This window comes from Chiloscyllium plagiosum, chromosome 36 (genome assembly GCF_004010195.1).
Source record: "Chiloscyllium plagiosum isolate BGI_BamShark_2017 chromosome 36, ASM401019v2, whole genome shotgun sequence".
Classification (NCBI taxonomy): Eukaryota; Metazoa; Chordata; class Chondrichthyes; order Orectolobiformes; family Hemiscylliidae; genus Chiloscyllium; species Chiloscyllium plagiosum.
In genome coordinates this window covers 29,700,604-29,724,302 of record NC_057745.1, presented here as the reverse complement: position 1 = coordinate 29,724,302, position 23,699 = coordinate 29,700,604, and the positions used below count along the sequence as shown (strand labels likewise).

Below are 23,699 nucleotides of genomic sequence, written 5' to 3'. Positions count from 1 at the left end.
AGAACCTGCAGTATTTTGCTTTGCCATTAATTTTTCAAATTGGAAATTGACCAATGTAGAAATTGCATGGTGAAGCTTATTTTGTTCCTGACAATCATGAAAAGCAATATGGGGCCAATATTCTTCTAATGCCAATGTAGAGGTAAATTGATGGATATTCATTTATTGTATTCCACATGGCCCCAAACAATGCCAGAAAGTGAGCACTGAGATGCTGGAGTATCAGTGTTGAAAAGTATGTGCCTGATGAAGGGCTTATGCCCAAAACGTCAACTCTCCTGCTCCTCGGACGCTGCCTGACCTTCTGTGCTTTTCCAGCACCACTCTTTGTGACTCTCAAACAATGCAGCAGCCAGATCAGCAAATCATTGAGAAACTACTGTCATACAGCAATTCTAATGTTTAAGATAAATAACTATTGAAAAATCACAATGTTAGGGATTATAGCTTGATAACGAGAAAACTATTGGATTTCAGGCTGGCCCATGTTTAAGGGCTGAAGCAGGTGATATTGTTTTATTAGAAATGGTTAAATGCACTAAATGTTCAGAAATTTTGACTTAAAAACTTGATTGCACCAATTTCTGCAGCATTCAATTACATGGGAGTTAAAGGACATCAGCTTTGCAGAGCAGATATCCCTTAAAGGTGGAAGTACAGCTTCTAATGCCAAGAGGAACTGCTCTCATTTTAACTCTGGCTATTAGATAAAACAGCCTTGGGTTTGGACAATGAAATTGAGAATGTGAATTGCTGTTTTGTTTCTTTGCCAACTTGGCAAGCAAACAATAACTTGTTGAGATTGAGATCACTTAACAGCTTCTTGCTCTTTATTCTTTTAAACAGTTTTGACATAATTGGCAGGAGAGATTCTGGGACATAGTTATCAGAGTCTGACCTTGACTCCTTATTGCAGTTGCACATGAGGTTTGTAGCTTTTTATTGATTTGGGAAACCATTTGGCAGCGTTAGTTGAAATAGATGAGCAAAAGAGCAGCTGGTTACACAAAGAGTGTTTGGACAGACCAACAACCTGTGCCTTTGGGGTTAGCAATTTTTCTGGGATCCAGGTTTTCAACACAATGATCTTTCATGAGCGTGATTCTTCACTTGGCTGGTGGAGTTACTGGGTTAAATGAAATATTTGGTACGAGATCTTCAATTTTGGGTGACAGACTTGATTTAGCAACATCCATAAAAATGAGGCATGGGACACCACCTTCACAGAATGAGAGAGAGGTCTATCAGGTCCTTATGTTGGAAACATATTTTTGCAATCTTCCACCATTCCTTGGAGTCTATCTAATAATCCTGCAGTTTGGAATGGATCTTTGACTTTGTATCTTTGATGAACTGACAATAGAGCCTTTTCATATTGGGAATGGTTTGACAATATGTTTCTCAGTGTTTTGATTGCCTGATGTTTCTCATTTATCAATACATTTTTTTTGGCTAACAGACAACTTTTATAAAATCAGCATTCTGTGCCAACCTTTAACAGAATGAGATTCAACTCTAACAATAAATACAACCTTTTTGGTCTGTATTTGACAAAGTTTCAAACAATCACATGTTCATTAGGATGACAGAAATGATGGCTTGAATTTCTTTTTGTTTTGATTCTGAAGCATTTTGGGACAATTTTTGATGTTTGAGTTGCAATATATATGTTGTTTAGCTTACTCAATTTTTTTTTTAATTTGAAGGATTACTGGTTTGGCAAACATTTATTGCTCATTCCAAATTATCCTTGGGAAGGTGATAGTGAGCTGCTCTCTTCAACCATTGATGTCCACTGACAATGCTGTCAATAAAGTTTCAAATCAGTGACTCGGAGAAGTTGCAGGTAGCGTTCCTATGTATTTGCCGCCCTAGTCTCTCTAGGTGAGAGAGACGGTTGGATTCTCTTGCTGGAGATCATCATTCCTTGGCATTTCTGTGGCTTGAACACTATTTGACACTTGTCCGACCAAGCCCAGATGTCATACCCATCTTGATGCTGAGGAATGCGGATGTCTTCAATTTCTGAGGAGCTGATCGCCTGGTTACAGAAACATTCAATACATGGTAAAATCCAAGATCTCCAGTTCTGAAGGAGGGTCACTAGACTTGAAATGTTAACACTGCTTTCTTTCCATAGATGCTGCCAGACTTGCTGGATTTCTCCAGCAATTTCTGCTTTTGTCAATGATATCTCTTGTATATAGTTGAACCTCACTGCTGGTAGTGAAATGGAAGCTAAGAATATACCTTGGACAATTTTGTCCTTCAACTTTAACCTCCTTCAAATAAACTTAAATGCAAAAAAAGTAAAAACACAATAAAGGCAGAAAGAATCAAAAATTGTCATTCATGAAGTGTCCTCTAGAATTTCCCAAATTGCTTCCTGATCAATGGAGCATTCAGAAACATTTCACTGTTTGTATAGGGACAGCCAATTTACACACAGTGAGATCCTGCAAACTCTGTGGTCTAAGTTATTCTTTAGCTCAGTTTCCTTTTCTTCTCTCATACTCTCCATATGCCTCTTACTTGGTTTCAATCTTCCTCCACAGCTTTCTTCTGACCCTTTCTTACCCTCTCACATTTCAGACTCAATGCGCCAAAAATAGGGGGAAGCATTGGCCTAGTGGTGTTATCACTGGACTGTTAATCCAGAGACCCGGGGGCCTAGGTTCGAATCCTGCCATGGTAGATGGTGGAATCTGCATTTAATTTTTTTAAAAATCTGGAATTAAGAGTCTAATGATGACCATGAATCCATTGTTGATTGTTAGAAAAACCCATCTGGTTCACTAATGCCTCTTAGGGAAGGAAACTGCCATCTTTACCTGGTGTGGCCTACATGCGATTCCGGACCCACAGCAGTGTGGTTGGCTTTTAACTGCACTCTGGGCAATTAGGGATTGGCAATAAATGTTGGCTTAGTCAGTGGCACCCTCATCCTGTGAATGAATAATTAAAAAAAAACCTTCCTGGCCTTCAATGCTCTGGCTGCTCACATCTGCATGGATCTGCTCATCAGAAATCCAGCAGATCAAGCATTAGCCTCATACAGCACCAACACTCTGAGAAGGTGTGCAGTTACACTTAAAGCATCTTTAAAAGAAAGTGGTTACTCTGATAACTGCAGTGTTCCACTCACTGATAAGAAAACAGAAAACAAGTAATTAAAGCTCTGAGAGTTGTAATTCATGTAACTGAGTCCACTTACATTACAGACATGTACTGCTACCAGATTTCACTTAAGAGAATCTTCATTCCATTTAAATGGCAAATTAAATGTTGCAATTTTTAAAAAACACACAACCATGCCACTTTCTGTGTTAAATAAAGCAGATGGCCTGAAATTAGGCTGCACTGTAGTAAAACCAGCAGGTTGTCAAGACGATGACATGACTTCTTCTGAGTTTCACTTCCAATTTAATTTCACTCACATCCTAAAAAGCACCCATACCATGGTGTTCATATTAGAGTCACAGCAAATTTGGAGGTTGCACTGGAAGTTTGAACCTGGGTTGGAACCAATAGCTCATTACAGCTGGAGTTCAGATTATTACACAAGGCAAGCATGAAAGAACACATTGTGCAGTAGAATCTCGAGGGGTATTCAAGGCATGCTGACAATTTAACATATTAAATTAGCACTGCAAGTGAAGTTCAGAAGATATACACATGGGTAAAATTAGAAGCAAGTGTTTGGCATAAGAATTTATGACAGCAGAAAACCATTTTATGCAGATTCTCCAAACCCAGAGAACTAAACAGAATAAACATTTGTAAATTCTTTCTCTTCTAGTTTAAAGATACATATAATAGAAGTAATGATTTCTATGCACATCACACAGTGCTTTATCAAGTGAAAACATTAGAGGTGACAGATATTCACCGGCTGTGTAAGTTCAATTTTGAAAATATATTGCACCAAGACTGTACTTAGAATAAAATAGAATAGAATCGCTACAGTGTGAAAACAGGCCCTTCAGCCCAACAATTCCACACTGACCCTCTGAAGAGGAAGTCACCCAGACCCATTCCCCCGCCCTATTACTCTACACTTACCCCTGACTAACGCACCTAACTTACATATCCCTGAACACTATGGGCAATTTAGCATGGCCAATTCACAGAAAATAGGTAACTAAAACTCTGAGAGTTTTAATTCTTGTGACCAAGTCCACTTACTTTAGAGACATGTACTGCTACCAGATTTCACTTAAGAGAATCTTCATTCCTGCACACCTTCAGACTGTGGGAGGAATCCCACCCAGACACAGGGAGAATGTGCAAACTCTACACAGACAGTCACCCGAGGCTGGAATCAAACCCGAGTCCCTGCCGCTGTAAGGCAGCAGTGCTAACCACTGAGGCACTGTGCTCAGAACTTGAATTTGACAATACTCGACAACAAATCAATAAGATATTAAAACTGAGATCTCTCAGTTCGTGGGCATCTTCTTCTTTTTGGTTTTCTACCCAAAGGCAGATCCCATTCTCAACCACAGGTAGGGCAAGGAGGCAGGTCCGAAACACATACCAGCCAGAACGGGTTTGGAAAGAGATGGCTCTGGAGATAGTGGATGCATTAATGATCATCTTACAAAATTTATTAGATTCTGGAATGCTCTTGCAGATTAAAGGATGCAAATATTTAAGAGGGTGGGGCAGAAAACTGGAAACTGCAGACCTCCTAGTCTTTACAACAAAAATACTGGAATCTATGAAATAAGGAGTGATAAACGGACATTTGGGTAATAATGATCCCACTGGGCATAGTCAGCGTGGACTTGTGAATGGGAAATTGTGTTTGATGAAGCAGTTGAAGTTTTTTGGGAAGCTACTAACAGGATTAATAAATGGGAGTTGGTGCATGCCACGTTTGTGAATTTTTAGAAGGCTTTTCACAAAGAGCCTGATGGATGTTGGTTAGCAAAATTAAAGCACATGTGATAGGAGAAACATACTGGTATGAATGAGGAATTGGCAAACAGACAGATAGCACAGATTAATAATAAATGAGTCAATTTCATGTTGGGAGGCAGTGCTTAGTGGGGTACTGTAACGATCAGTATTTTCACCCCAGTCATTCACAATATGAATCAACAATTTTATTGTGGGAATCAATGCAATGTAAGTTATATTAAATGTAATATATTAAGTTTGCAGTTGACACAAAGCTAGGTAGGAAGGTGTGGTGAGGAAGATAAAAAAACAACTTCAAGACTATCTGGACAGACTTTTCCAGAGGAAGGAGGAATTAGCTGTATCTCAGGTTTTAGGGAAATGGAGAAATGTCTGAAAGTGACAGCCACAGTGTTACCATTTTCAAAACTGTTTTTTTATTGAATATGGATATCACCCGCTAGGTCAGCAATTATTGCCCAATTATTGCCCACTTGTAATTACCCTTGAAAAGGTGGTGCTGAACTGCCTTCTTGAACCACTGCAGTCTATGACGCTGCAGCTACCCCCACTAAGCTGTTTAAGTTCTGGGATTGTGATTCCCAGGGACAGTGAAGGAGCAATGGCTTAGTTTGAGGTCAAGGGAACTTGCAGATGATGGTGTTCTACCCCCTTGGTCTTTCACAGGGTGGAGATGGGGGTTTGGAAGGTGTTGTCAAAGGGGCCAAGGTGAGTTGCTGTAGTTTATGAACTATCAAACAAAAAGTTGGGTAAATCAAAAACAAAATGCTGGATATACTCAGCAGATCAGACATCTCCTGAGGAGAGAAACAGGTCATGATGATCTCTCTTCAAAAGGATAGACTGAGTGGCCAGCCACTTCATTGTTTTTCCCAAGACCGCAAAATAGACTGGATGTTCATTCACAATGCATAAATGAAGCTGTGAGGAAAACTTAATTGAGTATAAAGAATGAATCATATGGTTAACAGCAGACATAAGGCACAATTGGTAAACCTGGTATTCACTTGATGATCAGGCAACTCTATTTCTTTAAATTCATTTTCATGACCTGGGCATTACTGGAAAGACCAACGACATTTATTGCCCATGCTGAAATGCCCTTGATAAGGTGACTTTCTTCAATTACCGCAAACACCAATGGAGGTAAAGGTACTCCTGATTAGGGAAGAATTCTAGGAATGTGTGTTTTTTAGGAAAAAAAAATCACTAAACCGGTGAATGCGTTTTGGGAAAATGTAATAAAATGCCAGATTCACACCCGGTCATTATGTGTGACTGCAACCTTCTGTATTGATACAGCTCCTGCTTGTCAATTTACATTGAAATTGTAGTTTTAGAGAAAAACACAGCAATCAGTCCTTTGTAACCAGCATGCTGAAACCTAATAGAGTCAATTCTAATAAGCCAAGGTGGAAGGCTTCTCTTGTATTGTTCTCTTCTCTATTTCACAGCTAACTATTCAATCACACTTCATTAATTTCCATTGCTCTGGCTGCTGGAAGTGAAGAGCCAATTTGTAACATGGTAGTGATTTCATACAGTAAATTCCACTTAAGCACATATGTCTTTTGACAGGTAAGAGTATGCACTAAACCTTGCCTTACATGTAGCAGATCTATATTGAACCCTTTAATGTCACCCAATTTACTTCATCATAAAAGGAATTTTACTGCCTCTCACTTACACCTGATCCATCTCTGATCCTCCCTTCCCTTCCTCTCCTCAATGTGGAGGAGCCGGTGTTGGACAGATGTGACAGAAGCCATGAGAATAGGATGGAGTCTATACAGGAAGCAGGGTGTGAGCATGTCCAGTGAAGGTAACTGGGAGTCAATGGATTGGTAGTGTATATCGATGGCCAGCCTTTCTCTAGAAATGGAAACAGATGTCAAAGTGGGGTGGACAAAGTTAAAAATCACACACCAGGTTGTAATCCTACCTGACAAATGAGCAGTGCTCTGAAAGCTTGTACTTTTAAATAAACCTGTTGGACTATAACCTGGTGTTGTGTGATTTTTAACTTTGTCTTCCCTTCCTCGACATCTGTTTCCATTTCTAGAGATAGGCTGGTCACTGAAATACACTATAAATCCATTGACTCCCAGTTACTTTGACTATACATCCTCATACCCTGCTTCCTGTATAGACTCCTCCCATTCTCATGGTTTCTGCTACATCTGTTCTGACAATACTATCTTCCGAAGGGAGGACCCTGAGAAATGTCTACCTCTTTCCTCAACCAAAGAATCATGTTCAACTCATCTCCCGCATTTCTGCCCTCACCCCTTCCCCATCCTCCTACAACAATACCAGCGTCCCTCTGGACCTCACTTACCACCACACCTGCCTCCTCATCCAAAGAATTGTAAGACACCATTTCCATCACCTCCAGCAGCGTGCCACACCCAGACATATATTACCCATCCCCCTTCCTTGTCAACATTCCGCAGGGATTGTTCTCCCTAGGACACCTTGATCCACTCCACTTCCATTCCCAACATGTCCTGTGAAGGCCCCTCCCAATGCAATCGCAGAAGGCGTAACACCTTCCCATTTACTTCCTCCCTCCTCAGTGTTCAAGGCCCCAGATGTACTTCCAAGGTCACTCTAGTCTACTGTATTTGCTGCACACAATGTGGTCTCCATTGCAGACTGGGTGACCACTTTGCAAAACACCTATCCTCTCTTTGGAAAAATAACCCTGAGCTTCTCGCTGCCTGCCACTTCAACACAGCACTGTGTTCCCATGGCAACATTTCTGTCTTGAGCCTGTTGTAATGTTCCAGTGAGTCTTAGCGCAAGCTAAGTCGGAGTCCTTCCTTCCCAGCTTTTTCCATTCACACCACAGCTGGTCCTGTTGTGATATTGGTTGCTTTTAGAAGGGTCACCAATTCCCACATACTCCTAGGGCCATTATCGCATTATATGGGTTGCATTCAGCACAGCTAACCCATTTTCTCACTCTTAGCTCTTATTATCCCTTATTCAGCTTTTCTTCTGTCCTGACCTGATTCCCTAATCTCCTTGTTTATCTTCTCTTTTCACCTTTCGCTCTCTCTGGGCTCCATCTCTACCTATCCACTCACCTCTCCCTTTCTCCATGCTAGAATGGCAGAGCAGACTCAATGGGCCAAATGGCCTAATTCTGTTCCTATATTTTAAGGTCTTATGGCTCTAAGATGTCAGCATTTCTCCAATTCTGAAAAGTCAATTCTCTAAGTCTATAAAGAACCTAGGGATATATTATATGTTAATGGTGCTATGTAAATCAATTTTCACTGTTGCTGATGGTAATGCTGACTTCACTTTCTGTTCTTGACTTGCTCCATATTTTTAATTTATTTCCGTCACAATATAATATAAAGACTCTGGAAGATTTAAAAATCAGCATGGCAGTGGTTCTTGATAAGTGAAAAGGGATTCAAACTAGTCAATAAAACCAAACAGATGGAATATTTGAGAAGTCTAATGGAAAACAGGATGATAATTTGTTGAGCAATAACTGACAGCAAAAAGGAATTTACAACGCTGGCAAGATTCCACAGCTGGAAACAACAGGTTTCAGGCAGATGGCGAAGCTGATCTATGGAAGAACAGGTCTCGAGTATTACTGATAAAAGACATGTTGTGCCAAAGCCTTTTATTGTGCTCAGGACAATACACAAGAACACCAATTTCAGGGGAAAACTAACATCTTCACCAACATACTGTCTGAGAGGAAAATGCTGTTTGGGTAACAATTAAACTCTGATTGGTGCATGCATTGTCCTGAAGAATGTACCAGTTAATGATGACTGGCAGTTAACTATTATGCTCTGTTTAAATTGTAAACCAGGTCAGTTGATGCTAAATGATCAATTCAATGCTCATCAGCCAAACATCAGGAACAAGAATAACAGAAAAGGGCAGCTTTTCAGAAGGAAAGATCCTTGCAAATAAACCTACTTGACTTCTTTGAGGATGTCTCTCATAATGTAGACAGTAGAGTTTCTTATGAACTTCCAGTGATTGGCACAGCAAGACTTAAGAACAGAAATTGGCCTTGAACCCTTGCAACTCACTCCACTTACCTGCCTGGATACCCTTAAGCTAACAGAGTCTGGAAAATTTCAATATGTTTTGCAACCACCCCTGTGCCTGCAAACAAAATGCAGTGTATCCACAATTGACTAAAAAATCAGACATTGGGATCCTTTAAAAAGACCCACTCAAATCTTTTCTTCTATTGGAGTTCTCCTCCCTTCACATAAGTTTAGATTAGATTAGATTAGATTAGATTACAGTGTGGAAACAGGCCCTTCGGCCCAACAAGTCCACACCGCCCCGCCGAAGCGAAACCCACCCATCCCCCTACATTTACCCCTTACCTAACACTACGGGCAATTTAGCATGGCCAATTCACCCGGCCCTGCACATCTTTGGACTGTGGGAGGAAACCGGAGCACCCGGAGGAAACCCATGCAGACACGGGGAGAACGTGCAAACTCCACACAGTCAATCACCTGAGGCGGGAATTGAACCCGGGTCTCTGGCGCTGTGAGGCAGCAGTGCTAACCACTGTGCCACCGTGCCGCCCACAAAGTTCATTCTACTGGGTGGAGAAGATCAAAATCCACCACCTGTGCATTTTGACAAATTTAACTTGCATGTGCCATTGTGTGCATATTTCACACTAACACCTTGACGTTACATATTAGCACTTGGTGTAGCTCATCCGATTCCCTGCCACTCGCTGAGCATGGACTCAGCCAAATTAATTGCATGAAACTTATGCAGAAGTCCTTTCACCAATGGAACAAAAGTGACACTCTTACCTGGCTGGACAATCCTGAGTGTTGCATGGTTCAGTCAGCAAGGGAGGTTTGGGAAGTTCATAACATGCTGACTCATTCACCTCAATTCCATTCGTATTCAGGCAGAGCAGTTTCTGTTGTTGGACTCCTACATTGCCACAGGTTGCAGTGCAGGCACCCCAGTTGCCGGGCGCCCACATGAAATCTGATTCAGGAAAGAAGTCAACAATAACTTGAGAGAATTAGAATGCTGTCACAGAAATAATAATAATAATTCCTTTGGACAGTTTCTTCAGTCTTTTGGAGCATAAAACCCTAGTTCAAAGGTTCAAAGTTAAAAATACAAGATTATAAACACAAGATAAAAAACAGATATTGTTGACAATGTAGAAACATAAACGTAAGTTTTATGATGTGAAACAGAGGAATGGTTCAATTCATGGTAAACTTTATTTTGGTAAAATGTGAAAAAAATCATAAGCAAAACCTATCTTCAGTGATTTTTCATAGTTTATGACACAGAATAAGTTCAGTTGTGTTTGTATTAATCACAATAGTATCTTAAGCATGGGGTTGTGCATGGGGAAATAGGGATGTAACCTGTAAGGTGGTTGGGTGAAAATGTCCTTCCTTGGTTTAGTTTATTAAGTGGAACCAGGTTGTTCAACTGTCTATAAACTTGGCCCGAGTATTGATCTAAACAATATCTTCCTCAGATGGCAGGTGTTGGAATTAGTGATGCCAAATGATTCTGACATTTGCTGTCCTGCAGTGTAATTAGGCTGGGAATAACAGTGAAATCGCTAAAACATTTTGTAACTTGAAACCATTCACATTGATTATGGGTTCCCCTGAGACTGGGGAGAAACATATAACTTTAGAGTGGAGTTTAGACTATTTGTGACAGACTTGACATCTAGCCTGGTAACCCTCAAATATCAAAAACATCCTTAATCTGATAATCTAAAAAGTGATATAAAATGAGATGGTAAGAAACTCTAAGTGATGAGAGGAGATTTTACTGAGAGTGCAGGTTAGAGACAATAACATGGCCCTGAAATATCATGAGTGATTTTCATACTTTCACCCAAAAGACTCCATGGGGTAGAGTTTTCCACCTTTACTATGTAGTCATTATGGCTCTTCCAGGCACATCAGAGTATGAAAGGGAAGGATCATATGTCCCTAATTGAATCAATTGTTACTGGAGTGAAACCCTCACAGCCAATTCTTCCCTCTGTGTCACAATGCACATCATTCAGGCAGTGAAGACAAAATGTTGACCCTTGTATCACTTTGTAAATGCAAAAAGCAAGTAGTATAGGAGTCTTAAAGGTGGCATGATAAGGTAATTTCCCTCACTCACTGTCTGCTGTGTACCAATCTCCTGGAGCAGATATAAATTAAAGCGTCTATCTCTATTAATTGTTGATGTCTCAAGCTGCAGATAAAACTTAAAAGCTAATGTAAGTTAGTGAGTTTAATGAAGCATTGATGCAAATTCACCAAGACCATCCTTTCTCAAACACAAACAAATTAAATCAACAAATAAGGTGAATCAGATCGAGCAGGTCACAGTTGCTTGGACTTTTTGGAGAATACCACCAATACTTGAGGTAACCATCAGATCGTAAGTTGTAACTCGGTCACATTTTATGAAAGAATATTTAATTTATAGACTCATGGAATCATACAGTATTGAATCGGACCTTTCAGTCCAACTAGTCCACACTGACCAGGTTTCCCAAACTAAACTAGTCCCACTTGCCTGCATTTGGCCTATACCTCTCCAAACGATTCCTATTCATGGACCTGTCCAAATATCTTTTAAATGTTGTAGCTGTACCTGCATCCACCACTTCCTCTGGCAGTTCATTCCATACATGAACTGCTCTCTGCGTAAAGAAATTGCCCCTCATGTCCTTTTAAATCTTTCTCCTCTCACCTTAAAAATATGCCCCCTAGGTTTGTACTCGCCCATCTTAGGGTTAGTCCCCTTATCTATGACCCTCATGATTTTATAAACCTTGGTAAGGTGACCGCTTGATCAGCGCTCCAGTGAAAAAACGTGTGCGCCTGTCCAGCTTAACTCAAATCGCCCATTCCCAGCAACATCCTGGTAAATCTTTTCTGACCCCACTCCAACTTACTAATATCTTTCATATAGCAGTACTCCAGGAGGGGCCTCACCAACGTGCTGTGCAACCTCAACATGTCCTACCAACTTCCATACGCAAGGGTCTCCAGTGTGGCAATTAGGTGTGATGTTGATTTATTTCTGTTCAAAGTCCCTGTGGCACAAAATTTTCAGAAAAATATGGCAATTTTTAGCCACTTACAGCTGTGAAAATTGTATGTGGTTACTAGAATAACTGAATGTCACTGAAGTATTTGACAGGCCATTAAAAAAAAAGCATAAGCAGAAAAAGAGCTGCAAAGGTTCAGTCACAAAAATAATTACTTCAGCATGAGTAAGTATCACCTTCTCCTGACCCATAGTTTCCTGCTTTGGACCTTTTTATTTGAGTCTGTCTTACTTCAGAGTTAAGCATTCAATTTAGCTTGCTGATCAACTTTGGCTCAATACTTATCACCCCACAATAATACATTCCAAAGAACTGCAGATAGTAGAGATCTGAAACAAACAGAAACAGAAATTGCTGGAGAAACTCAGTAGGTCTGGCAGCATCCGTGGAGAGAAACAGCTCATGTTTCGAGTCTAGTGACCCTTCCTCAAAATGTTAACTCCTACAACTACCATCGTAACAGCATTGGCAATATTCCAAAAGTAAATAAATTTGTTTGAAATGAAAGGATATTTCCTAAAAATATTAAGGCTCTATATCATTGAAAGTATCTTCCTTTTGGGGTGATTGCCTGATTTAATAGAACTTACCTTGCTTTAGGGTTATGATATGACTTAGATAGAATTTCATGGTATTTTATTCATAGAAACAGATTATTTGGCTAAGCAAAACAATATCAGTTCATGCTTTATCAATCCTATTTCATCTGACTCGATCAGGATATACTTCTCATCCTTTCTCTCCCTTGTGTGTTGACCTAGTCTGCTATTAAACGTATCTATACTATTTACCACAATGGCGGTTTGTGGTAGTGAGCTTCACATCCCAAATTTCTTTGGGATTTATTAGCCAGTAATTTTTCTAAGATTACTATGTGATATCAATACCTGGTGTTCCTCACAAGTGGGAACATCTTCCCTGCACTTACCTGCTCAAACCCTTTCATCACCTTAGAGACCTTGATCATCCTTCAGCCTTCATTGTTTAAAGGCAGTTTTCTTGGTAGCTATAACCCTTCATTGTCTTCTATCATTCTAGTGCATTTTCAAGGTCTCTGTTTTATAATATGAACAACAGGGCTGAGCACAATGCTCCAGATATAATCTGAGCAAGATGTCTCAGATGTTTAACAAAAGTTTTCCACTTTTCAAATTCCTCCAGAAATGACCCCAATAGTTGTTTGGAATCATAGTGCCATAAAGATGTACAACACGGAAGTGGACACTTCGGTCCAACTCGTCCATGCCGACAAGATATCCTAAAATAATTTAATCCTATTTGCCAGCATTTAGTCCATATCGCTTTAAACCCTTCCTATTCATGTTGCCATGCAAATGTCTTTTAAATGTTGTAATTGTATCAGCCTCCAGCATCGCCTCTGACAGCTCATTCCATACATGCACCTTCCATGTGAAAACGTTATTCCTTAGGTCCCTTTTAAATCTTTCCTCTCTCACCTTAAACTTATGCCCTCAAATTCTGGACTCTCCTGCCTCAGGAAAAAAACCTTGACAATTCACTCTGTCCATGCTCATGATTTTATAAACTTCTATAAGGTCACCCTTCAGCCTCTGACACTCCAGGGAAAATAGCCTCAGCCTACTGAGTGTCTCCTTATAGCCCAAACCCTCCAGCCCTGGCAACATCCTTGTAAATCTTTTCTGCATCCCTTGAAGTTTAACAACATCCTTCATATAGCAGGGAGATCAGAATTGAACACAGTATTCCAAAAGTGGCCTAACCAATATCCCAACTCCTATACGCAATGCACTGACTTCTTCACTATCCTGTCTACCTGTGACTCCACTTTCAAGAAACTATGAACTTGCACCCAAGGTCTCTTTGTTTGGTAACACTCCCCAGGACCTTACCATTAAGCATATAAGTCCTGTGCTGATTTGGTCATGGATTCCTGTATAATTCAGTTCATATTTTTCAAGGAAGATGTGTCCTCCTTATTCTTCACGCTATGCATCACATCACAATACAAACCTCAGTTTATACTGAAATTAATATGCCAATTACATACTCAGAGCACAGGTTGATCAATGTCTTCTTGTATTTTAATCACAATCTTCCACTGAATAAACTGCACTACAATTTGTTGTCCTTTCCACAGTTTGAAATTGTACTTCCAATCTCACAAGCCTCAATGTTTATGTAAATTGCAAACCACAGTGGTTCTAGCAGAAATTCTTGTGGAACACCACTTTCCAAATACATTAGCATGGGGAGTTGCCTTTATCTCACTATTTTTCCTTTTGTAGCCAGTTTAGCTTCCATTCTGTGACAAAAACAGAAAGTGCTGGAAAACCTCAGGAGGACATAGAGTCATAGAAATGTACAGCATCTGGCTGCATCCACGGAGGGAAAGCAGAGTTAATACTTCGGGTCCAGGGAGTCTTCTTCGGAATTTCCATTCTGTTAATTGTTTGCCTCCTCCACAAAATCTGACATCAATCATGAGTTTACTACATGGGACTTTGTCATGGGCTTTTTGGAAGTTCAAATGTAGCATGGCCACTTCATTACTATTGCTTAAGTTCTCTGTTAATATCTTCAGAAAAGTCAATGAGCTTAGTGAACATGATGGCCCATTTCTAATGGCTAACCATTTCTGATTATACTTTCAGTTTAAGTGTCTCCGCTTCCTCTTCCTTAATTGCCTTTAATCTGTGTGGATGCTGTTTATCAAAGCTGGAGTTTTATTCCCCTCGAAGTTTGATAAATTTATCAATTACCTCCTCTCTTTCCACCTTAGATATTTTTCTTTTTTAATCTCTTCAGCTGACATGGTACTTATTATATTAGACACACAGTAAACACTGAGGCAAACTAATGATTTAATAGTTCTGGCATGCCTTTGCTATTACCAGTGATTATATTATGTGTACCCTGTAGTGATCCTTTTCTCATCCTGATTTTTCTTTTATTTATGTGCCTGTGGAATACTTTGCTCTTTCCTTTCATGTTTGATGTTGATCTATGAACATGATATTTAATAAAGTTACTGCAGTGTCTGAAATGAGGACCAGGTGGGTCTCATTGACTATGAGATCCTTCATTGGTGTTGTAAACCTGAGCCAATCAAGGAGCCCTGGCTGACACATATAAACAGAAGATTGCCCCTCTTCCGCGGTTACGTTAGGGCCCGGGTGGCCTTGGAGAAGGAGCACGCAGTGTCCACCAACACCCTGGAGTTGTTCAGGGAGAAGTGGGCGCCGCAGGGAGTGGAGTGCATCATTTCTCCCTCCAACTCCATTTTGATTTAGTCCCTACCCTCTCCTTCACTGTTTTGATCACACAGCACTGCCCTTTAATGTGAAGGGCAGTGTTTGTCACTGGCTACCCGGGTGTTTTCCTATCTTCCTGATGGTGGAATTTGAATAAAGATTCGTGCACTTTGTGTCTCTCACTGTGTCTCACACCTGCGCACACACACCATGGGTACTGGGGAAAAAATAAGCACTACTGCAGTTAGGTGGTAGTGTGGGGATTAAATTATATAAAAAAAAAGAGAAAAAAAAGAAATAAACAGAAGATGCCACCCGGGTGTTTTCCTATCTTCCTGGTGGTGGAAATTGAATAAAGATTCGTGCACTTTGTGTCTCTCACTGTGTCTCACACCTGCACACACACACACACACACACACACCATGGGTGCTGGGGAAAAAAAGCACTATCGCAGTTACGCGGTAGTGTTGGTGTTAATAGAAAAAAAGGGAAAGAAAAACAGGAGTGTCAGAGGTTCTGAAAAAAGAAAAAAAAATAAACAGAAGATTCAGAGAATCTCCTCAGTCTAGGGACTAGCTCTGGGCTGGCTGGTCAGAGCCCATGTACTGTGCACATGTACATAAAGGGTGACTTGGTGATGGGATACCGGCCTCTGTGCAGTTATTCCAGTTATGAAAAGTGTAATATAAATACTGCAGAAAGTAGCATGCCCACGTCAGCCTTATTTCAAGCCAAACTTACCATTAATTATTTACACCTATTGCGTTATGGAATCAGTTCAGTACGTGCACAGGAAGATGGGTGGAGATGAACAAGATTGACAAATATCAGGCATGACCTGATTCCAGGATTCTCACATTCATTCTTGTTGTGTGGGTTTTTATATGAGCAGGATAGGAGTTTGGATAGCGAACCACAGTACAGCAAACATGTCCTTTCCTATTCCATTGTGGGGTTGGGCAAACACCCTTGATATTTCCACGCAATTGAGTCCATCTTGGGTTAAGCTGTGACTTACAGCATCTCAGAAGAGCCATAAGGGAAGCCTAGTCTGGATTCAGGAATTTATTAAAAAAGATGTTGACAAGGTGTTGATAACTTTGCCTGTTCAAATGTAATAGCATATGTTAAGTTAAATAGAGTGATTAATCATTGGGTTTTGATCTGGTTTTGTAAGTAACCATTAAATGAACAGCATTGAAGTGTCTAGTACTAATGGACATGCAGTTAAGGTAAGGGGGGAGCATTCAAAGAAAATGTAAGAGGCAAGCTTTTTACACAGAGTGATAGGTGTCTGGAATACACAACTCAGGATAGTGGGGAAGGCAACTTTGATAGGGGCGTTTAAGGGACTTTTAGACAAGCACATGAATAAGCAAGGAACGGAGGGATATAGACCATGGGCAGGCAGAAGGATTCAGTTTAATTTGGTATCATGTTTGGCAGAATATCATGGGCCAAAGTTTATTGGGCCAAAGTTTATCGTGTACTGTCCTAAGTCTATATTCTATTATGGAACAGTTCTGACAATTAGAGTAGTTTATTTTATGGATTTTCCTTTACATTTAACCGTACTGACATTCACATTTTTATGTCTTAGCTTACCTCTGATTTTATATTTTCCTTGATCAGCAGTTTAACCTTTGGATCATTACAAAAGATGGCTATCTGTTCCCTTATTTCAACTGCCTTAATGTAGTTAGCTCTAGGGGTTGTTGGGAGAGATGTGCAACAAAATCTTACTGTCAACGTTTGGCTGAGCTTTAAACTCTATTAGTGGATTCAACTCAGCAGGAATTGCTAAACGAACTGTCAAGAAAATCGTGAACGATTTTACACAGGTTTGATGAAGTTTAGAAAATTATATTTTTGAAGAGGTTTTTTGGTGGCTGTTTATGCATCACAAAGACCTGCCAATATTATTAGTAGCACATTCAGCCTATAGTGGATACCAATTGAATAATGACTGTACTGGGGGAACTGGGGATATGGATAGGGCATGAGGATACAAGGAGGAGATGGAGGGGGGTGTGAGGGTGGGATGACGGGTGAGGACCAGAATACAAGGCATTCGTGTACAGAACTGTGCTGATTTCCCAGTAAATTGTGGCAGGCCTTCTCACCTGCCTGCCTCAGCATTAGCTTGTATCCATTCGTACCATGGGATCCGCACCATGTAAATAGCGTGTGCAGGAGTCCCTGACAGGAGGCAGGATTGTGACACTGAGAACAGTCTGACTGACAATCCATGCACCATGGATGAAAATTTGGGCTAACATCTGTGGAACGCGTAGTGAATGGGAAATGCACAAAAAAAATGTAAACGCAAAAGGCTGACTAACAAAAAGTAGTCAAAAATTATAGATTGTCACTGGTGGACATAAGCAAAATAATATTGTAGCATAACTACATTGTATTACATGTAGTATCATTAACGAACGCTAGAAGAATCGATATATCAGGTTTGAATGCCTTCTTACATAGACTTCACCTTCATAATTCATAAAGTTTCACTTTGCTAACACAAATACTGTATTAGTTGATGAATGATAAATGGTACAAAAAAGTAAATGAATTCTTGGCTTACCTATGAAGCTCACATTCACTGAGGCAGAAAGCAACTGAGTATCATTGGATGCCAGACATTTGTACTGCCCTGCCAACCTCTTAAAGGCTGTGTTCACTTCAAGGACACGCCCCCGAGCCAACACTTTATATTCAAGTCCCAGGACTGAATGAATGGATTGATTCCCAAAATACCAGCTGATGATCATTTTGTGTTTAGCAGACACTGGACAACCTAGGAAACATATATGGAGGACTAACTTTAGACAAAAAACATATTTAGTACATCCAAAAATAGTGTGATGGTAATTCTCATGAAGGAAACTATAGCATTGTACCAAAAAGGACAAAAGAATCTTCTAACTATGAAATATTAATCTCTAATAATATTTAAATACTTAGCAATACAAGTAACATGAAAGTTAAGGTAATGAGATTGTGAATTACAAGTAATAAAGGAAAAGGTATTGTTAAAAATGGACACTACCCAGAGAAACCCTTGTAGAGATATCCCGGGGCTGAAATGATTGGTCTCCAATAACCTTAAGCATCTACTGCTCATTGAGGAATGACTCTAATCAATGCAAACTCTTCAAATTTTGTGATCAATTTGTAATGCCATACTCCGTCAAATGCTACCTTGGTGTTACTTCACACTTAGTGTTTAGCTAATTATCATTCAGCATCAACATGCAGTGGTGCTTAGCTATTTAAAACTAATCTATATCAGAATTGGTCCCAGTGTTACAAACGGTCAAATTTTTCCAGATATTTTCAGCCATTTATTTCCAGAGAGCTATATTGCTATAGAAGTGGTCACTTTAAGAACAGTATAAGTAGTAGACAGAAAGGCCAAATTAATTATTTCCATGTACTATTATGACAAATCTAATATTTCTAAGCCATTGAAAGAGGTTTAATTGTAGCCAAATATTACTGATTTATGTGCTTGAGAGAGAGAGTGAACGAGCAAAACTCACCTACACGGAATACATCACAGACTCACCTATACGGAATACATCTCCTTGTTTAACTGTAATTGGAGAGCCAGCTTGTGATGCCATTAAGACACGCTTCCTTTCTTTAAGTTGATGGTTTGCTATAAACGGAAGAGCAGTTCTTGGCTCTAAAGGAAAATGTTGAGAAAGAATCTGTTCAGAGCTTTTTATTTTTTGCCAAATTTAATCTGCAACTCTCACTCTTACCTCATGACAATTTCCACTTTTCGCATAGGTTTGTAAGAGCAATAATCTTTTGCATTGTTTATTCTCGACAACAGTTCCCTGATTGGCTCCTTGGAGGACCATATTAGCAAAAACAAAATCAAACTGTCCCATATACCTTTCTTGGCAACTTGGATGGAAGAACGGACTTTTGCAAACTAATTAATTTAGTAAGCCAGCTAAGAGTGGACATTGAACAAGGTGACATTAGCAAACTGAAACGTGCAGTTGAGTACTCAATGACAGCATCCAGGTTCCTTCCATTTTAGTTTTGCCATTCTGGTCTTTGTTAATTGCATGGGATATAAATGTGCAACACTCTCCGACAAGATATTCAATACAAAAAGTTAGTTCAGAATCATTTGGTCTAACAGAACAGCCTGTAGTTGAACTGTAAAAATACTGAGGCCAAACAAAAGCAAAACAAAAACTGCAGATGCTGCAAATTTAAAGTAACAATGGAAAATATTGGAGAAACTCGGCAGGTAGAGCAGCATCTGTGGAGTTAGAAACAGAATTGATGCTCTAAGTCAAACCTGACTCTTTCCTTAGATAATGAGGTCAATTTTCCTCGTTGCAGAAAATGGATTGTACTTGTCCAATTTCTAGACAAGTAGTGTTTAACGGATGAAGTCATTTTCTTGGCTTGGACATGCTCCCTTGCATAAGGCCTACAGCTGCAATCCTTTCTTACGGTAGGGTTTTACGTAGCAGCTATAAGGAAAATATGTACTTGTCTTTCACACTCTCCTGCAAGAAGGCCGTGCCCATGTAAGTTGCTACCTCTACCATAGACCTCACAGATCCATCAATCTGGGAGCAGGGTAGTTGTAGGTCAGAAGCTATCTTGTTTATGATGCCCTTGTGTCTGAATATGCAACTGGCAGAACCAGAGAGATCTGGAAAAGCTCATCATTAATTGCCTGGGAGAAGATGGTGATGAACTACCTTCTTGAATTGCTCTAGTCATTAGGGAGTAGGAATGTCTTCTCATTTTAATGAGAATCCAGATCTACACAACAGGGGATAGAATCAATATCACATGAATCTTATCTGATAATAATTATGCAGTTACAAATGTTACATTGTGAATTTAGTGATTTTTTTCAGGATCAGATAATCTAATTTTTTTTTAATTCAAGCTGTCTCCTGGGTTTCTCATTTGTTCTGCACACAGAGTCTGTGGATAAATCAGCATGTTACTGCTTTGAGTGCCAGCTCTGCCACAAGTTTCTGCAAACTACATTTCATAACTAGTTATGGTTGTCTAAGATGATCCTTTGTTAAACTATATTCTTTTACTTCAAGGTAAAATGGAGTCTGTGATCGTATTGTCAGCTCTACCTGACAATACACCAATAGTTTTATTATTTAGTTTTTAAAAGGGATGTAGTGTTGCTGACTGAGCCAGCATTTATTGCTTATTCCCAATTGCATGGGAGGTGGTGGTGGTGGTCAACTGCCTTCTTCAACTGCAGCAATCCTTGGGGTATAGGGACACCACAGTGCTACTCGGAAGGGAGTCTTTACAGGAAACTGGACTGGCTGAGCCACATAAATACAACTGTCACACAAGCAGCTGAAGCTGGGAAGTCTGTGGTGAACTCACATCCTAATTCCCTAAAGTCTACCCACCACCAACAATGCTCAAGTCAGATTTGAAATACAACATCCTCCACTTGCCTAGATGAGTGCAGCTCCAGCAATGCTCAAAAAGCTCGATGCCATCCAGGTCAAAGCAACCCACTGGCTTGGCAACCAAACCACCATCTTCAACATCAACTCATTCTACCACTGACTTGCAGTAGCTGTAGTGCTTACCATCTACAAGATACACTGCAACAATACACCAATCACGCATTCTAATCCCACCTTTATTATCAAGAAGGACAAGAGCAGCAAATCAATGGGAACACCACCATCTACAAGCTCACCACCAAGTCTCACACTGTCCTAGGAAACCAGATCATCGTTCCTTCACAGTTGCTGGACCAAAGTCTTCTCTTACTAGCAGCACTGAGAGAGTATAGACACCATTTAGACTGCAGCTGTTAAAGAAACAGCTTAGCAGCAGCATCACAAGGGCAATTATCGATGGGAAATAAATATTGGTCTAGCCAGTGGCATCTACATCCCATGAAAAAAAAATGGAAACAAAAGTGGGGTTGTTGCTGGGCAGAATGAAAGGGATATGAAATGCTTGATTTTACCTTCAATTAAAAGAACAAATAAAAATCTACAATTCTGTGGAGATATGGTGTAACATAAATGCAGAAAGGGATTTTCAGTTGTGTTGGGAAGGTAAGGGGGATATTTTTTCTGGAGTTTGTTTTTAATCTTACATGGGATATGTGCACCACTGACTAGGCAAACAGTTTTTGCCCATCCCTAATTATTCTTGGCTTGCTAGAGTATTTCAGAAGACATTTTTGCTCTGGATCTGGAGTGACATGTAACACATTACTGAACAGAGCATAGGATTTGAAGCACAAAGTGATACCTTGGATTTGCTGGCTCAGTGACATTGCTATAATACTACTAGCTCTCCTCTAAATATGTTTTGTGTTTTTATTACTAAACAATGTTTAGTCAATGTGGATTTCAATGTCTTTTTCAGTAACAGTCTTAAAACATGAAATCTTAGTGTATGATCCTTCGAGTCCATGATGTTTGGGGTATGCAGACCTCTTTGTAAAGGTTATTGGTCTCTGAGGGCATCACTGCACTCTGGCTATAGTGAAGCATGTATGACTAGCATGGGGACAACTTCCCTTTCCCCTTTGGTCTAGTGATAACGGATACTCACTGATAATTGTTATGTAATAAATACTGCTCCTTGTAAACCATGCCACCCTGTGATAAATGACAGCATACAAGACCTACCAGCTAGTTTCAGAAACGTGGATGCAGTGGCTTGTCCAATTTCATTTGTGGCAATGCAATCATAAGTTCCACGATTTGCAAGTGTCACATTCTTCAGCACCAGAGAGCCGTTCTGAAGGAGAACAGAATTGCCACCCAACAAGCCACCCCTCATTCGCCATATAACCTTTGGTTCAGGCATACCTGTTGGAAAAGGAACACATCATTGATCTGCTAAGTAATCTCAATGCTGCCATGTAACATTTATTAGCCTGAAACATTGGCTGGAATTTAATGTCAGCCCTCAACCTCTGGAGGTGGGTTTGCAGGAAGTGGATGCATTGCTTTGGGGAGAGGGTAAGGTGGGGATCTTCACACCACCACCTGATTAAGTCTAGGGTCAGAATGCTGTTTAGCCATCAATCATGGTCCTTCAGAGGGCAATTAGGGGCCACATGGCACTTCCACTGGCATTTTAATATGCAGGCAGACGGAGGGAATTTGCCAAGCAGGAAGGGTGGGGGGGGTCACGGTTGAAGGGAGGGGATGTTTGCCAGGCTGTTGAAAGTGCTCCATGGAGGGACTCACCAGCAGGAAATGGAAAGGGTGAATACAAGAAAAGCCACATCTCTGCTCTTACCTTCGAACACCCTTCACTCCTGTTACCCCTTCCATCTGACCCATATTCAACTTAGCCTGAGATCCCTTGTTAACCCTGGGCTTCTGGAGGTGCATTACCAACAACAGCCACCACACCCAGTGGCACTATAATAAGCAGCTGCCAACTTCTGTCTGCTCTGTCGTGTTTTTTGGGTGGATGGGAGTGGTATTGTGGGGTGGGGTTTCTGCCCCGACACTGCTCAGTCAACTGCCTGATGGTGGGTTTTTGGAAGAGACAACACTGGATTCCATCTGCTGGCTCAGACTCTGTCGCAAAACTTGAACTCTGCTCGTTAACTTGGTTTCTCTCTCCACAAGTGCAGCGTGATTTTCCAGCATTGTCTGTTTTACTTTACATAAGATTTATATTTACAAACATATGCATCAAATTTGGCACTATCATTCACATATCACATTAACAGAATGGATTATGGCATAAATTCAATTCTCTTTCCCCAACGGGCTTGGAATATTATTCAAAGCATTAAATCATAACCATATTATTTCTAACGGTGATATTAGCAGTCTATGTCTTCATGATAATTATAGGCAGACTAATGCTAATCAAACATGTTAAGCATCAAAAGCCTTGTAATTATATAGTGTTTTTCACAACTTTGGGATGTCACAAAGGGAGTACATTTGAAATGTAGCCAATATTATAATCTGGGTTAATCATGAATTTTACAGATATGATAGAGTACATCATAATCATAAGGGATTTTAGAAAAAGAAATTAATAGACATCTGTCAATCTGGAAGATGATGGTGCATGGGGTGTATGTCACGTTGAGATTTAACATCATTGTTGGGACAGTAGAGGTTGTAGAGTCATAGAGATGTACAGCATGGAAACAGACCCTACGGTCCTATCCGTCCATGCCGACCAAATATCCCAACCCAATCTAGTCCCACCTGCCAGCATCCGGCCCATATCCCTCCAAACCCTTCCTATTCATATACCTATCCAAATGCCTCTTAAATGTTGCAATTGTACCAGCCTCCACCACTTCCTCTGGCAGTTCATTCCATACATGTACCACCCTTTGCGTGAAAAAGTTGCCCCTTAGGTCTCTTTTATATCTTTCCCCTCTTACCCTAAACCTATGTCCTCTAGTTCTGGACTCCCC

General features: G+C 40.2%; 1 protein-coding gene across 6 annotated transcripts in view; it reads right to left on the bottom strand.

The window, feature by feature from the left end:
• adamtsl3 (ADAMTS-like 3) overlaps positions 1–23,699 on the bottom strand; it is a 672,454-nt gene that overhangs the window by 14,379 nt on the left and 634,376 nt on the right. For all 6 annotated transcript variants that reach the window (XM_043677597.1, XM_043677600.1, XM_043677599.1 and 3 more), the window contains 4 exons: positions 21,931–22,113; positions 18,831–18,950; positions 17,847–18,059; positions 9,741–9,924 (listed from right to left, as the gene is read on the bottom strand). In XM_043677597.1, coding sequence (XP_043533532.1) covers positions 9,741–9,924; positions 17,847–18,059; positions 18,831–18,950; positions 21,931–22,113 — 700 coding nt within the window. The remainder of the gene's footprint in view (positions 1–9,740; positions 9,925–17,846; positions 18,060–18,830; positions 18,951–21,930; positions 22,114–23,699) is intronic.